This window comes from Toxorhynchites rutilus, chromosome 3, assembly GCF_029784135.1.
Source record: "Toxorhynchites rutilus septentrionalis strain SRP chromosome 3, ASM2978413v1, whole genome shotgun sequence".
In the NCBI taxonomy this organism is placed as follows: Eukaryota; Metazoa; Arthropoda; class Insecta; order Diptera; family Culicidae; genus Toxorhynchites; species Toxorhynchites rutilus.
In genome coordinates this window covers 159852552-159869760 of record NC_073746.1, presented here as the reverse complement: position 1 = coordinate 159869760, position 17209 = coordinate 159852552, and the positions used below count along the sequence as shown (strand labels likewise).

At 37.5% G+C, this 17209-nt stretch overlaps 1 protein-coding gene and 1 long non-coding RNA gene across 2 annotated transcripts; one reads left to right on the top strand and one right to left on the bottom strand.

Annotated features, from left to right (window-relative positions):
- Positions 1 to 6262: 6262 nt before the first annotated feature.
- LOC129777827 (uncharacterized) lies at positions 6263 to 8197 on the bottom strand. The gene is made up of 3 exons (XR_008743298.1): positions 7988 to 8197; positions 7812 to 7924; positions 6263 to 6892 (listed from the first exon to the last, which is right to left on the bottom strand). It is a non-coding gene; the product is annotated as an uncharacterized LOC129777827 (long non-coding RNA).
- Positions 8198 to 14561: 6364 nt separating this feature from the next.
- On the top strand, positions 14562 to 15601 carry LOC129780365 (uncharacterized). The gene is made up of 5 exons (XM_055788554.1): positions 14562 to 14693; positions 14751 to 14850; positions 14916 to 15091; positions 15150 to 15322; positions 15373 to 15601. The coding sequence occupies exons 1-5, from the start codon at positions 14649 to 14651 to the stop codon at positions 15497 to 15499; spliced, it is 621 nt and encodes a 206-aa protein (XP_055644529.1). The 5' UTR covers positions 14562 to 14648; the 3' UTR covers positions 15500 to 15601.
- Positions 15602 to 17209: the final 1608 nt, after the last annotated feature.

Genomic DNA, 17209 nt, shown 5'->3' with positions numbered 1-17209 from the left:
ACACAATACGCTATTGCCGAAGCTCGCTGGTGATCAGTCTGTCTCTTTCACGCTACAAGGAAATAATTCCCCTTCTACTTTCTTCCGTGCTGTTTTCATATACCGCTCCCCTAACCAACTTAGTGACGAAACGGCCTCACCTAGTACCATAGACCCGTCTTGGGATATACTTCTAGGCGCCTTGGGGTAGCCCAAGATGTGTGGAATAAAGGTGTGACCGTGTCGTCAATTTGAGCGCGAGGGGAAACGGTATAAATATACAGAGGACTGTGGAAAGGGATTTGACTGCAAATAGAGATGTCTAAATTTTTCGTTTATTCGATTGTCGATTAATCGTGGTATCATTTTTAAATATTCAATTCATTCGAATAATGGTCTTCCAGTATTCGATTAATCAAGCGAATATTTATTTCTTGTAATCAAAATGAACAGACATTTATGATAAAAAATATGATGTCATAATTTTGAAAGTTACATTAATAATTTTGAAATAAACATGGTGCAATTTAATTGTTTTTGAAAAAAATGGTATTTCAGTATATTGATAAATTTACCATTTCATGATTTTTTTGAGGACGATTGAAAAAAGAGCGCACAATGAAAATGATGCACAATACAGGGCGGATTTGATTATATACAGTTTCTGATTTCTTTTCACTGTATATAATCGAGTCAAAAAAAAAAGATTTTTATCGTTTATTTTTTGCATGTTTTTTTCATTCTGTTGCTTTCGTTTGAAAAGAAAGATGAGAAAATTTTGTACAGGATATAGTAGTGGAACATCTAAATTAGTGGATTTTAATAACATTTTGGGAGTGGATTACTTGAAAGTTAATAAATTTTAATGTGTTATTATTAATTTTATCCTGAAAATTTATATTGAACTAGATCATTTCTATCAATTAAATTAAAGTTCTCTAACCGCTTTACAATTTGTTTTGACGTAGGACTACGTCTAACCGGAAGATATAGGGGGTGAAATGGAAATCTAGGCACTGAACAAGTAGGAAAAAATGCAAGATTTGGAACGCCTCTAACTCGAGCATTTCTCAATAGATCGCAAAGGTTTTTGCATCAATTGATAGGAAATATATCTACGCATCTATCATAATGAATAACATTTAATTTTTCTTGAGATAAATAATTGAATAATTGTGAAATATCAAGCATTGTCCAAATGCACTATGTGCCCATTTTTGATTGGTCCATTTTGTGCTCCTCAAATCGTACCGACCGAAACGGGCAACCAGAGCAGCAGCGAAATACAATGAAGCACGATTGGAAAGGAAAAAGAAAAAAATATGAACGAAACATTGGTCGCAGTCTCACACATGCGAAATTCTCGAGCCAGCCAGTCAGCTTAAAAATCCCCGCTCCGCTGCCGTAACGATCATTCTTTGTGTGGACACCGACTGGACAACATCGTTGCTGGACGAGCTGGACGGCGAGGGATCGAGTGCCTTTCTCAAGGCAAGAGGGCGGAGGTGGTAGCGCTGGAGTAGAATAGAGTAGAGTTTTCAAAGGGCCTTTCTCAAGGCTAGAGACGAATGAACTGCAAAAGTTTAAAGTCTCTATAATACAATACCTTCCTTCCTTCCTTCCGTAACGATCATTCTCATCCAAACCGTACACCACACCACATCGTTTCGCATCACATCACATCAACAAACCAACACAAGCAGCCATGTCTGGACATGGCAAAGGAGGAAAAGTGAAGGGAAAGGCAAAATCCCGCTCGAACCGTGTTGGTCTGAAGTTCCCCGCAAGGGTAGCTAGGCCGAGCGCGTTAGTACCAGTGCACCAGTCCACCTAGCTGGCGTTATATAGTTTCGGCCGCCGAAGTGATCGAGTTAGCTGGCAAAGCTGCTCGCGACGACAAGAAAACCCGCATTCGGAACAGAACACATTCGGTTCGGTGGACATCAAGACAACAGGCAGTTGCAGCGAGTGGCAAACGCAATCGCAAAACGGCAGCTGGTAGCAGAAGAAAAAAGTTTGTTCTTTATACAATCTGCTTTGGTGGCAAATCCAGAACAAGGCGGCATCGAGGGCGTTCGAAATGGTTTTTTTCAAAACCACGAGTACAAAGTTGGATTGGAACTAAATGGAAGCTAAATTGGAACAATTCCATAAAACACGGCTCTTTTCAGGGCCATTAAACCTTCCAAAAAAGAGTTTACGAAATACAGTTCAATGCTTTCTAAAACAATATTCCAAATAATAATAAAACACAAATTGATTTTTTCATAATTTGTTTGCCAGGATATGATGAGTATGTGAATTTGGCAGTTGTTCTGAGCTTATTGATGGTTGGGGACTTCCCCGATTATTCAATTTTCACCAATTCTTAAATTGCTTCTAGATTGATAGTACAGTAATTTACAATTAGCTCGACATTTAGCTAATTAGACGGATCAGTAATGCGACATATTTAGTTGGACATTTTTGTAAACATAGAGTTCGGGGTCCAAATTATGACCCCACATTGAAAGTCGACACTGTACCACTGTCATCGCAAATGTTCAATTACAGGTTAAAATTACCTCCAATCCGACAGTGAGTGGGGGTAATGCGACGTGCCATTGAATGTAATTTACTGTACAATATGTCACAAGCTGGATGGGAAGAAATTTTCCAACTGTGAAAGCTGTGGCGAGTGGCAAACGCAATCTCTAAACAGAAAGGTTTAGCCGAACAAGATGGGGATATCGAGTGATAACAAAACAATAAACTCTTTAGATTGAAGATAATTTTGTGATCCTGAAAAGGACCCTTTTTAGCCTGCATGTGAATCCAACGAGCGAAGAAATTATAATGAATGTATTTTTTTGCCATCGCTGCCTTTTAACGCTCATTCGTTCGTCTCGTTGGACTCGCCCTTTTGGCTGAGTCTGCCGATTTGTCTCTATCCTGTGAGTGTGTACCGCTTGAGTACAAAACGCGCGGACCTCAAAAAAATATCTCATTTTCTTTCAAACCGTAAACCAGTGTGGTTGTACGGCATCGTTTAACATCGCATCGCATCACATCATAAAAAGAAAACAAGCAGCAACGTGGACGTGTGGACGTAACAAAGGAGGACAAGTTAAGGGAAAGGCAAAGTCTCACTCGAACCGTGCAGGTCTCCAGTTCCCTGCTGATCGCATTCACTGATTGCTCCGCAAGGGTTACTAGGCCGAACGGATTGGTGCCGGAGCACCAGTATACCTAACAGCGATTATAGAGTTTCGGCCGTCGGAGTGCTCGAGTTGGCTTGCAAAGCTGCTCACGACAATCAGAAAACACGCATCAAGAACAGAGCAGCTTCGGTTCGGCGCTCATCAAGGCAACAATTAGTTTCAGCGAGTGGCAAACGCAATCGCAAAACGGCAGCAGGTAGAAGAAAGAAAAAGTTTGTTTATACAGACTGCTTTGGTGGCAAAACCAGCCACCGTAAAACACGGCGCTTTTCAGGGCCATTAAACCTTTCAAAGAAGAGTTATTAAAAGTTTTTCACAATACCAATGCATTCTAAAGTGACATAATATGATATATAATATAAACTGATTTTTTTATGTTTATGCTTGTTCTTGAACTTGTTGGTGGTTGGGGTCTTTTAAATTGATCATTCAGTTTTCACAAACCCAAGTATGGTTTCCGAATTAAAAGTGGCTTCAAATTTCAAATTGTATGCAGGATGGCATTAACGAATTTTCTCGGTAGCAAGAACTGCTTTCTTTGGTTGATAACTGATGTTGAAAATTTACTGACGTTACATCTGCATTGCATAGAGAAATAACTAAGGAGCAATACGATGAGCTATGTATTTCCTGCTGCTCTGTTCTTATTTTAAAGGACTTTAATCCGAAGGTCATCCGTCCCAGTATTTACTGTTGGTTTTTCAGAACGCTTATAGCTCGTTTATTTCTCGACAGATCGTAGAGTTCGTCTCCAAAACCTCAGTTCTTTTTCATTTTTATTTACTTTGTTTGCGGACTACAAATCTTACAATTCATTCGTCTCCGAAACCACAGTTTAAGGTACGGAAATGTGCTCAATAGTGAAATATATGATAGTGAACGAGCTGATGGCCACCTATGCATTCCCTATCACAGCCATCATTTTGATTGTACGATATGTGTATACGCCGAAAGATGCCCGACGTTGATCATTTAATAAGTACAAAGCCTTCAGAAAAAATCAAGAATCAAGTTTGTAAAAAAAAAAAACGCAAAAACACAACACTAAAGGTTCTTTTCAGAACCCCCAACATGTTCATAAAGAGTAAACAGTAAACTAATCCATTTTTCAGGTAGATAGGTAGGTATTCACGTAGGAGAAGAAAATAAAACAATATATTTAAAATATATATCTAGCAAAAGTTGTCCCCTTTGTATAGTCCTACGTCACTCCGGTTTTGTCACCGACATTACCCACCCGTCTTTTTTACACCCAACTTCTACCTTTTTGATTTGGCTGCAATAACGATATAACTGGTGAAAACTCAAGCAAAATCTTCGAAAATTACGATTTTTATCGCACTGTACATGTAATAGTCACTTAAATTTCACCTTATCGTTAAAAGGTTACCTTCCTTGAAATAAGTCATACTTAAAATATTAAAAAAAAAAAAAATTTCCAAACTGTATATAATCGAGTCCAAAATTGTATATAATCGAATCGCATATTATCGAGTCTGTATATAATCGAGTGCGACCTACATTTTTATTGCACCAACATAAAATTTTTGCTTTGAATGTTGTTGAAATAGCTGATTTGTTTGAATATTTCTGCTTGGTCCCTACAACTACTAGTTCTAAAGAAGTATATTTATAGAATCATTGACCACTAGTATGGTCTAGTATTTTCCTTGGCACTCTGAATTTGAACACTACTATTTTAGAACGGGAGCTGAGACCTTCACCTTCTTCAAGTCCGCATTTTACTCCTGAGACCCTGAATTCTTCTTCCCAGTCATTCAATCATTTTCATGCTTCAACCGTAAACGATTGAGCATATTCGATGAATTTCGACGAAACACCATGACGGTTAAACAAATTTTGCACTCTTTTCTGAAAAAATGGTTCCCTTTTTCATTAATCATGATTACTTTGCGTGATTATTCGATGTAATCATACCTTGATTTTTCATTATTCGATATAAAATTACTGATGCAGATATTCGATTATATGAATTAATCGAACGATTAACCGACGTCTCTAAGGGCGATTACACATTATCCGGTTTCTGCCGGACCGGTTTCAAAAAGCGCCGCTGGGTTTGGACGGAAAACCGGACAACAATGTGAAAGAGACCTCGTGCTACACAAAACCGTACATCTCTCACAAATACATACATGCATTTATTTATAAGTGGATTTGACAGGTAAACATTGCTTCAAATATTCCGGTTACTTGCAGCTGACTGCAGACGTAAAATCTTAAACCCATAGCTGCTGCGGCAACCACGAGCGTTCTCATATGTTTGTTCCTTGGAAAGTACATAAGGCCGATTGTTGGAGTGGTGTAGCACACATGAGCATGATCAAAGTGAGACCAGGCCTCACGGACATTACGCACATCCTGCATCATAACGGCGTTCTTAACGTACCTATCGTGAATACTTCCGCCCACTTCAGAATACGTTTACAAAAACTAACTCTAGTCCAGTTGCGGTTTACTCATTCATACGCATAATTATTTTGTTTCCAAGCATATACGAATAGCATGATTTATTTCACACGCTCTGTTGCCACATATTTTTTCAACAGTCTCAGAAGCACGGTTAGATAAAAGTGCAATTTGATGAACCAATAATAATAACATTCCGTAATAAGCTAGAGGCACTATTTATTTATATGTATAATGTGTTCACTTCCTGTGATTATTTTGGAATTTACTTACAAGAGAATGTATGCACATCTATTCATTTTAGAGTGTTTTTTATTTCATTATTACAGGAAAAAAATTTACGATTAAAATAACATAATTCGTTCAAACCAGCCTGAGGGCATCCGTATACTAGCACATAGGATTTGACAGCGTCAAACATGTCCGGGTCGCAAATGCAATTTGCGACCACTGTCACTCGCGAGAACTGCCAAACTCTCAAGCTGGTGTAAAACAAGGCACTTAACATACTACCAGGTGGGTCAAAACGTGAAGTGGTTTTCTGCAGCCATTTAAAAAATACACAAAAGTAAATTAAGACGATTGAGCACAATTTGTGGAATATACTGATACTTTATGAAATACTCATTGCTATATTCATTATATTCATTACGTTTTTACGTTCAAACCCTTTTATTTCACTTAAATTCTTTCAATTTCTTAAGTTGGTTTACATTATAATATAATACTACATTTCAAGTGATCAACCTAGGGTTCTACGTTTTATATTATCATTCAGACCCTTGTGATCATCATGATCATTACATTTCACATAAATTTTTTTTTCAAAAAACAATTCTTTTTTTAGTTAGCGAATGGGCGCACCTTGTTCCATAGATTTGCCTTGAGTTCGCCGAGTAATTTGATAGGTTTGGCAATGACAGCTAAATTTGTAGCACATCTTGACTCGCGGATCATATCCCCTTGCCCGGGGCTTGGTTCAAACACTATTCCATTGCTGCTTCCGCTGATCCTCGTCCAAGAACGCGCTCAACATATGCCGCAATACCTCGAGCACGTAATCCTGGGGCAATGGCAGCTTCTCGAGCCCAATTCGCATCACAGCTATAAATACGCGGATCCGGAGCAAAGAATGACCGAATCAGATAAGCTGGAATTTCGTTCTGACAGAACCGATGCTTTGGCGTCGGGCATGGGAACATTTTGACCACAGAGCACATATAGGACAGTTTGGGCTTGAGTGCCTCGGTTTCGTCGTCGATCGTGTCCCGGGTCAGGTCAAACTGGAATACCCAAAGAATATTAGACGAGATAATTATTTTTAGTGTGTTCAAATTAATGTGCGATTCACATAGCACGTTACGGAGAAGAACGTCTACGTTCCGTCAATGTCTCCACCAATTCACACATGCAGTCAATGCTTCCACCAGCACCGTCACGTCAAATGCCAAACGAATAATTCAATTAATTTTATTCATGGTGTCGCCACCTACAACAATTTTGAATTGCAATGCACTCTTTCAAATCAGCATGCCTAAAATCAGTTTCGAATTTTGGAAAATTCAATGGGAATCATTGAATTCAATTATTTAAATGCTTAAACCCCGTAGTCCGACCCTTATTCAACAATAATAATAAATAGAATAATTCTCTCAACTAGTCGCGAATGATTTTCACTCCGAAATTTGGAGCTAAGCGATATGTTGGCATAAAAAGTACAGTAAGTCACTTATAATGCGATATGCTGAGGCACCACTCAGTGTCGTATTGGAGTCTATTTTGATCAGTAATCGGCCATTCGCGACTGTTAGCGATTTTCAATGTGGGGCCATAATTTGGGCCCCGAATTCAATATTTACAAAAATGTCCAATTAGAGGTAAAAATGTCTAATTAAACGTGTTGCATCACAGATCGGTTAAATTAGCTTAATGTCGATTTAAATGTAAATTACTGTACAACCAAATCAAAACAAAAGCCGAGACACAAAGCCCAGACAAAAACCGTCCGTCTCCGTCAATTATTCTTTTCTACAAATCCTGCCGGTCGTTTTCGTTGAACGTATGCTGACGGGTCGTTACGTTGCTGGTGTATGTGAATGTTTTCATGGGAATTGCATGGTAGAATCATTGACGTATCGTGACGTGACGGGACGTGAACGTGACGTGTATGTTGTATGTGAATCGCACTTAACAAAAACTAACCTTCTCATTCAGCTCGATTAAGTCGCTCAAAATCCGCCCCTCGATGAACCAGTTGGAGATTTGTTTGACCTCCGCGATCTCGTTCAGTAATAATTTCAAATAAGGAATGTTGCCTGTGAACAAAAAATAGAGGTTAATTAAATAACTCGATCTGCTTGTCGAAAAACACCACTCACCGTTAATAACACAGTCCGTGGTAAAATGCTCAATGATGACATCGTGCACCTGTGACCATTGCTTCTCTTTGAGCAGAAATTTGCATCACAGAATTAGTTCCACAGCACTGGTAGTTGTTGAAGAAGTGAAATAAAAATTTCAGCATCCACATCACTTGCAAATTATCAACTGGTTTCAAAATCAACAAACAAACGTCAATAGTGCACACATACTATTACATGAGACGAAAAATTGCCTGAATTGCACTAATACTAACAGCATGACAAAAAACTGTCAATTCATGTTGATGGCATAGAGCTTCGTGCGCTGCTTTTGGGAAATGATAGTTATAATGGATTTTCAGGTGCAATAAACTCATATACAAAATAAAAATTATGAATGAAAATTATTATTTTCTGATGAAATATGTTCGTTTTGTAATAAAGTAACACGTTCTTTTGCAAGTAGGGAAAAATCCCTGAACAAGAATTGTGTTTAACAATGATTTTATATTATAATGATGAGTTTTAGTGAAAATATCAAGAAAATTATACAAAAATGGTTAAGTAAAAGTCAGTACTTCGTGTTTGAAGTAATAAAATAACATGAAGTAAAAATTTTCATAAAAAAATTGAGTAACTTAAAACTGTTTTGAGGTCTAATAATCTTATAGAGGATGATTTGCTTCCCCAAACTGATGTCTCCACCAGACGTCGATACTATACTACTGTGATCGCGAATAATGCTTGTCCGGTCACCGGACATTGTAGTCGCAGTAGATGGCTGCATCACGGCGCCGTGAAGAGGTTGGTACGGTCGAAATTTGCCATTTGGGTTTCAAACCGGTCCGGCAGAAACCGGATAATGTGTAATCGGCCTAACTGTAAAACGCGGGAAAAATACCTCCATCACTGACCGACACCGAGAGTCGATTTATTCTCTTGAGCTGAAACATATAATAAGATAGAGTATATTACAAACCTAACTTTAACCGTAAAAGACTTACCTTTCAACTTTTCAATGCTCTTATTGCCACCAAAACAATTCATCACACAGGAAGCAAAAAAACATATTGCAAAATATTGCAGATTGTTTACATATGAAATTCAAGATGGCCGAAAGGCCTTTCTCATAAGTTGCGGTACCGTATTGTATCTATCGTGGGGTAGCCCAAAAAGGACTAAAATCAAATAATAAAATGATATTATGCATTATATTTAATAAATATTCCACGCCACTGACATTATTTATACATTTCATTGAACAATATTCTAAAATAGGAAAAAAAGTCACTTGTCCAAAAAAGTTACTCCTGTACGCGCGTCGGTGTCTCAGACAGAAGGTGGTGAAAAAGTGATATACGTCCCCTTCGTACCAATTTATACGATACGCTAAACGATGATGAACAACGAATGACGAAGCTAGAGAGAATCGCAATATCATAGTGTTGATGTTTTCTGAGAAACGAACGAATTATGGATTTCTTGGTCTCTCAGACCTATGCGCGAGTATAGGAGTGTTAACCGTCATGGTGTTTCGTCGAAATTCTTCGGATATGCTAAATCATTTACGGTTGAACCATAAAAATGATTTCCTGGTGGTGGAGGAGACTGGGAAGAAGAATTCAGGATCTGCAGGAGTAAAATGCGGACTTAAAGAAGGTGGTCTCAGCTCCCGTTCTAAAATGGTAGTATTCAAATTCAGAGTGCCGAGGAAAATATAATATACCATACTAGTGGTCAATGATTCTATAAATGTACCTCTTTTGAACTAGTAGCTATAAGGACCAAGCAGAAATATTCAAACAAATCAGCTATTTCATTCAACATTCAAAGAACAGGTAATTTTAAACAGAAAAAAATTTATGTTGGTACAATAATAATATTGTGCATCATTCTCATTGTGTACTTCTTTTTTCAATCGTCCTAAAAAAATCATGAAATGGTAAATTTATCAATATACTAAAATACAATTTAATTCAAAAACAATTATTCTGCACCATGTTTATTTCAAAATTATTTTTAATGTAACTTTTAAAATTATGACATCATACTTTTTTATTACAAATATGTCTGTTCTTTTTGATTACAAGAAATAAATATTCGCTCGGTTAATCGAATACTGAAAAACAATTATTCGAATGAATCGAATATTTAAAAATGACCCCACGATTAATCGACAGTTGAATAAACGAAAAATTTAGAACTCTCTATTTGCAGTCAAATCCCTTTCCACAGTCCTCTGTATATTTATACCGTTTCCCCTTGGGCACTTATTGACGACACGGTAAAACCTTTATTCCACACATCTTGCGGTAGCCTATATTCAATTCAAGGCGCCTAGAAGTATATCCTAAGGTGAGCCAACTTGCTAAAACGACTCTTCAGCCATCTTGGAAGTCTACTGTGTTTTGTTTGTAAACAATACACAATACACTAGTGGCGAAGCTCGCTCGTGATCAGTCTGTCTCTTTCACGCTACAAGCAAATAATTCCCCTTCTGCTTTCTTCCGTACTGTTTTCATATACCGCTCCCCTAACCAACTTAGTGACGAAACGGCCTCACCTAGTACCATAGACCCGTCTTGATTCAATTGATGTCTAACTCCTGGTGATGACAGATGTACAGTTAGGCCATCTACACACTAGGCAACCTAAGTTGGAAAGCAACTTAACGAATCTGTCAAAAAAGTTGAGAACATGTGTAATCAAATGGGAGCATACACACTAGGCAACTGGCAACTTTGGTCGGACCAACTTTTTCGATTCAACCTAGCATGTCGAGTCGCGCGCGATGTGTGTTGGCAACCTTTTCGTTCAATTGATGTTGACATTTCGATTTCTGCGTTCGTTGAGTTTCGGTATTTGTCAGTTGCAATACCAAACATTGTTTCCAAAATTGAACTAGTTTACAAAAACACGAATGAAATGTAAGGATTTTACTCATTTGATATACAATTTCATATATTGTTTTATTGTTTTCAGGTGAAAATATTACGGAGCAAGACGCAGTTATTGTGGCGGTCGCTCTTCATACATTCGTGTGTATGTATGGATTCGGGGTAGTCGGTCACTTTAAAAACAATGAATCAGATCGTGAATTACGAGAGAGCACTCCGGTAAAAACATTGTTTCATCAAATAACTCGCAACTTTCCTGCCTTCTAGACCCGCATGACACGATTCACTAGAATGATGCATCTTCAATTAACACCGGATCTACGAATGAAATAGAGGGAGAGAGAACAGAACCATAGCTGAGCACAGTCCCTGTGATGCTTCAATGGATGCTGATTTAACCACTACCGAGATCATGTCGGAGGTGATACATGAGAACAGTACGGCACTACTGCGAGAATTTAACAAACATTCGAATTCGCTAGCGATAAAATGTTCAACATGAATGTTTCAATTTCATCATTTGTTTTTGTTTTATGTGAAATATTATTAAAGTCGCCTGCCCAAGAGCAACACGTTATATTTTCTTGTCTTTTTCATGCAATCACTAAATTTGTACTGATGATGATTATCTGTTTCATGCAGTTGATATGAATATTAGACTGAATTGGAAGCATTTTTCTACACAAATGTTGTACTATGAAGCTGCTCGTTTTTATATCAATGAGAGTGTTGAAAAGTTACGTATATATTGATGCTTTTGATTTTATTTCTTTTCGTTCGAATGAAGGAAAAATCTAAGCAAAACAGATTTTTTGAAAACAAACTGTTTTATGAAAATTCGCTTTCCATATGATTTCCTGGGGTAATTGAAGAAATGACATCTCAGCTAGCGTAATGACGTGGGATGCATGATGACGGTTGAAAACATACCGATTTTATCACCTTTGAGTTGCCTCAATGTGCAGAGCTGAGTTGGAGATCCGATTGACATCGCCAACATAGATCGGGTTGCGGTTGCGTAATGTGTAGATGGCCTTACCCACATTCCGTTTTGCCTGCCAAGATCGGGTCGATGAAATGTCAACAATCGACCTCAAAAGCTGCCACCTTGCAATCGAGTTATCGACCTTTTATATGTATTCATCGAACAACTTGACGCCACTTTTTTGCCAACATGTGCAAGACGTCGACCTGCTTGCAGCGCTGCTTCCAGCACTGCTTGCCTTTTGTTTGCATTGGTTTGTTATTAAAATGAAATGAAATATTAAAAGGAAAATACATAATCAATTTTAGTCATTTTATTACTCGAAAAAATACGTATTATAAAACAATATGTGTTTGTGATATACAAATAACCACAATACCGGGTTTCCGGATTGACGATTCGAGTCCAGCTGAGCTCGTTGATAAATACCTCCTGCATGGATTTGGAGGATACTCCTGATTGGAATTGCAGATGTTGTTGGCTCCTGTGATAATGGTGAAAATCTGGACTGTTGTTTGGCGACTGGTAATGGGGGAAATCATCTTCCGGCTAGTTTCTATTCATGGTTATAGAAAAGCCAGATGTTTTCACATCATAGTCTGAAAGAAAATGAAATAATTAATGAATGAAAAAGCGATAACAGTTTCCTTACTCACTAATTATATGGTCCATTTGTTTTTGTTTGAGATGACAGTTTAGCGGACTACCAGTGATACCATTTGGTTTTTTTAATTATTTCGTATTTTCAACCAATGAACTATACACTCTTAGGAAAAATTGGTATATATGACGATTTTTTGGGGTAAATATTACCAATGATTAGTTGATTTTTGCGATATGAATTAAGTGCGCTACACATACAACATCACCGTCATCGTCCCGTCAAATATTCTCTTGGACTTATTCTGCCGACGTCACAGTTGCCGGCGATGGTGTATGTGAATGTTACCATACGATTTCCATGGGAGAATATTTGACATTTCATTACTTTACGTTGACTTCACAGTGACGGGACTTTATTGACGATCTAACGCAAAACGTAAACGATCGGTGAGACATCTGGATTTTGTTTTTGAACTAAGAAAATGATGCTAATGTAACCTAAAACTCAAAAACAAAACACGTATATTTTACTTCCGGGCTTTCCAAGGTAGTTCTAACATGCAGGAATCGTGCATTTTTCTACTTGTGTTTGATTGTGCTCTCGAATTTCCTTCTTTAATTCAACCATTGTCAACATTTTTATAGTTTTCACTACTGAAGAGGTGAATAAATAACATGTTATATATAAAATTGCGCAGAATTAAATTTCTTACAAACTCATCGCAATTAAATAATCTTTTATGATTATAACATTGTAATTTATGGAAAGAACTACAAACCTTCCATAAGCTCACATGGCAAATTTAAAACCATCATCACTTTCACCGCAGCGCCGCCTAGGTGTAGATTTGTATGTTAGATCGGCAATTCGTACATATTACGCGATAACATTGGTAAACAAATGTGAAACCAACCAGTATAACAGTAATTATTGATCTATTGTATGCATTTTTAGTCATTTATTGAACTATCTAAAATGCGATTTAAACCACATTACAATGCATATTAACATGAGGCATGGCCATTGCAGCGTCCGACATCTGATCCTGCATCGATTAAGTTAGATTCTCGGCTACATATTAGGAAAAAAATAGAGAATGACTACTACAAACAGCTACATCAAAGGGCCAGTTCTATGCCCCTTTTCAACATTGAGTTGAAGCGCAGCTTCAGTGAAAACGGAACCTTCGTTTTGACGATTTCGAAAACATCCAATTGATCGAACCACCGATCACAATCGTCGGAAAACAGTTTATGAAGTTGCCCTTGACCAAATCCGACAATATAGCGGTGGAATTAGAACTCAACTAGGCTCGTTTTAGTGTCTCGAATTACCTAGATTCCTCATATTATTGAAGTAATGTCTTCACTTTCTCCCGCAGCAGACGAGCATGGATCATTATTTGGCTGTCCAATATGTATCAATGTTGATTAAAGAACATAAATTGAATTAATTTTCAAGAACGTCACTCACCTGTCTGGGTAAATTCGACCTTTTTCTGTGGAGAAACAATATCGAAAAGTAGTTCCGCTCAACTCAATTATCAGCTCGACAATTAGGTTAATAATGTTTTGTTTACATTTCTTTCACGGTTTCCAGCAATGACAATCGTTAAAGTTACCGATACCGCGTAGTAAAATGTACCAATCATTGGCAAGGATGTATATTGCATCTAACATTGATTTTACATACAGTTGATTAATATTTACAGAAAATCTGTACATTCTACTAATGTTTGCCTTACCAAAGATTTGGCATATTTTAGTAATCTGTTTTCTGGGTGTAGGCAAGACGGAGAAGTCACAGCATTTCGGCCAATGCAAGGCGTCTCTATATATACATTGATATCAAGACGGGTCTATGGTACTAGGTGAGGCCGTTTCGTCACTAAGTTGGTTAGTGGAGCGGTATATGAAAACAGCACGGAAGAAAGTAGAAGGGGAATTATTTGCTTGTAGCGTGAAAGAGACAGACTGATCACGAGCGAGCTTCGGCAATAGCGTAGACAGTAGACTTCCAATATGGCTGAAGAGTGGTTTTAGCAAGTTGGCCCACCTTAGTATATACTTCTAGGCGCCTTGATTGATATAAGCGCCTTGGGCCAATGTTAGGTCGATATTTTGTTCGTCGACTGGATTGTGGGTAGTGTTGAAGTGCCAACATTGTAATCTGCGACATTATAAAAAGCTGGAAATGGAAAACTATGAAAAATATCGTGATATAAACTTGTCAGAATTGGTAAGAAAATATATAAAATTAAATATATTACTGATTTAATCGAGATTATATTTTCAGCAAAATGAATCTTCTATACTGACATCCGAAATAGAGTCCAGGGCACACGACGCTGTTTACTCGAGAGATGCTCTAATGATAACGTTTTTTCAAAACAACGGTTGTTTCATGTTCTACCTGATTTGAATATCCCACTTACTAACACACTTTCTTATCCCTTCGAAGCTTTACATGTCGAGATTGAAGCATATTTGGATTATCTGAAAATCCACACATTCGAGATTCAAACTTTGCAAATTGATCAGCAAACACCGGAAGATGAGCTTGATTCGGAAATTCGAGAGATGAAAAAAATGTTACAAGAAGCAATTAATGGAATTCGGCAGTACGCCAATAAAACGGTGCGTATAGAGATAATAGTTCTTCCCCAGCACTAACTTTTGGGTACTGCCATTGCAGGATTCTGGCAGCTGGAATGTAATTAGCGTTGTGCGTGATAACATCAAAGTTCTGCAGCAAGAATATTCCAAATGCTTGGCAGAAAAGCAAAACATTCTACAGCTTCGTGAACAAGAGGAAGCGGATATTCTCGCTGAACAGGAGCAAATTAAGATCATCTTCGAGGCCCTGAGGTAATGTTTGAGTGATGCTTCTAGGAATGATCAAACAATAATATTTGCAGAAATCAACTCACGGAAGAGGTCGCGATCCATAGCGAGGTAATGTTGGAATACAATAATCTGTTGTCCGAATTAAGCTTAAAATCTCGAATGCTGAAGGAAGCAATCGGAACCACGAAAAACAACTAGATGTAATAATTTATTATTTACGGAACGTAAATGTGTAAAATTTTAATGTCAAATGACTGGAAGTTTGTGCTTACCGTTGATAATACAAACCATTCAAAAATACTTTCATGATTACATAGAATGTTTCAAATTAATTCGAAGAAACGAAGTTTCTTATTGTTTTTCGAATCTCGTTTGCTGAAAATGTCGATTCCCTTCCCTTGTTTTCCTTTTTTCTGTGATATCTAAACACTTTGATATACAGTGACTTAAATCCGTAATCATACCCCACCATGCCGATCCCCTTTCCCTTCTTTTGAAAGTCGAAAACAAACTTTCGGAACATTCTATTTAGATAAAATTATAGGGTCGCATGAGAGTTAAAAGGTTTGCTATCTGTTTTCAGAATAATGGTTTCGATTTCTCTAAAAATAGCGAATGTATGTGCTAATGTATGAAAACTGACTCAAACTCATAATCGTACGTTGGTTGAAATATCTACTCGATTTCGAAGATGTTGGTCAATTTCCTAATTCCATCATTATTATGGTATCCCTTGTTCATTGCAATTATCTTTAGCTGTCTTTAGTCTCATCTACGAGTTTTTTTGTGTACAGTAGGCATTCACTAACTGGGCGAAAAGGGAAGACCAGTTAGGCTGATGTCACATTAGGCAGATTCGCCGCTTCCAAAACCGCTTCCAAAACCGCCCCGCTCTGTGTGACATGACTCATTCACAATACACTGTAGATCCTCCGCTGCGGTTTTACTCGCGGAACCCGCCTAATGTGACATCAGCCTTATCGACATTCGCGTTTTAATTGGTCCGGCATTTTAAACGTCAAATAAAATCGAGGGGAACTTCAATGAATTGTTTGATTCGCGATGATCATGAAATTGGATAAACAAAAGGATTCCAATGGAGCTTTCGCATTGAGTGCGACAACAGGTATGAAATAAAATTTAAAGAAATTATTCTTCTGTAATTTAATCAATGTTTTTGTCATGCGAAAATAATGTCAATTTTCATAACATAACAAATAACATTCGAATGCCCTTCACAGCAAATCTTTCATTTGAATATGGCGTCGATTGTTTACGAAATTAAGCTTTATAACTGGTCCAAGGACCAGTTAACGTTCGCCAGTTAAACAGCAGACCAGTGATCGAAGGATTACTGTATTTGGAAGGTATATTTATCAATTTTTTCATAGGGTGGTTTTTAGAATTGTTATTTTTAGAAATTCAATGGTTTCTAAATTGCCTACACAGATAACTTCTTTAATTTTTTTTACTGGGATCGATGTCGGAAGATTGTGGAGAAATATCAATAACTTTAGAGTAATTGTAATGTAACCATATGCGAACTTCATATGTCTTGAGCTCTGGGTCATTGTCTTGGCAAAACTTGAATCCTCAATTCCATCCCATTTTGTTGACACTTTCCTTCATATTTTACTTCAGGATGATCGAGTAATCATTCTGACCCAATACACCATCGATGAAAACCAAATTCCGCATATATGCACCCTCATATCATCCCTCCATCACCACCATGGTTAAACATTGCTTTTAGATTTTTTTTACGTTTAATTCATCGTTAGCTTCCTCCATACGAAACGATAACCATCGGAGTCAAAAATATCGAATTAGGACCCATCTATGGAAATAACATCTTACCAGTAAGACATTGATGTGTTTCATGATGTTTGGAATAATCAAATTGGAGTT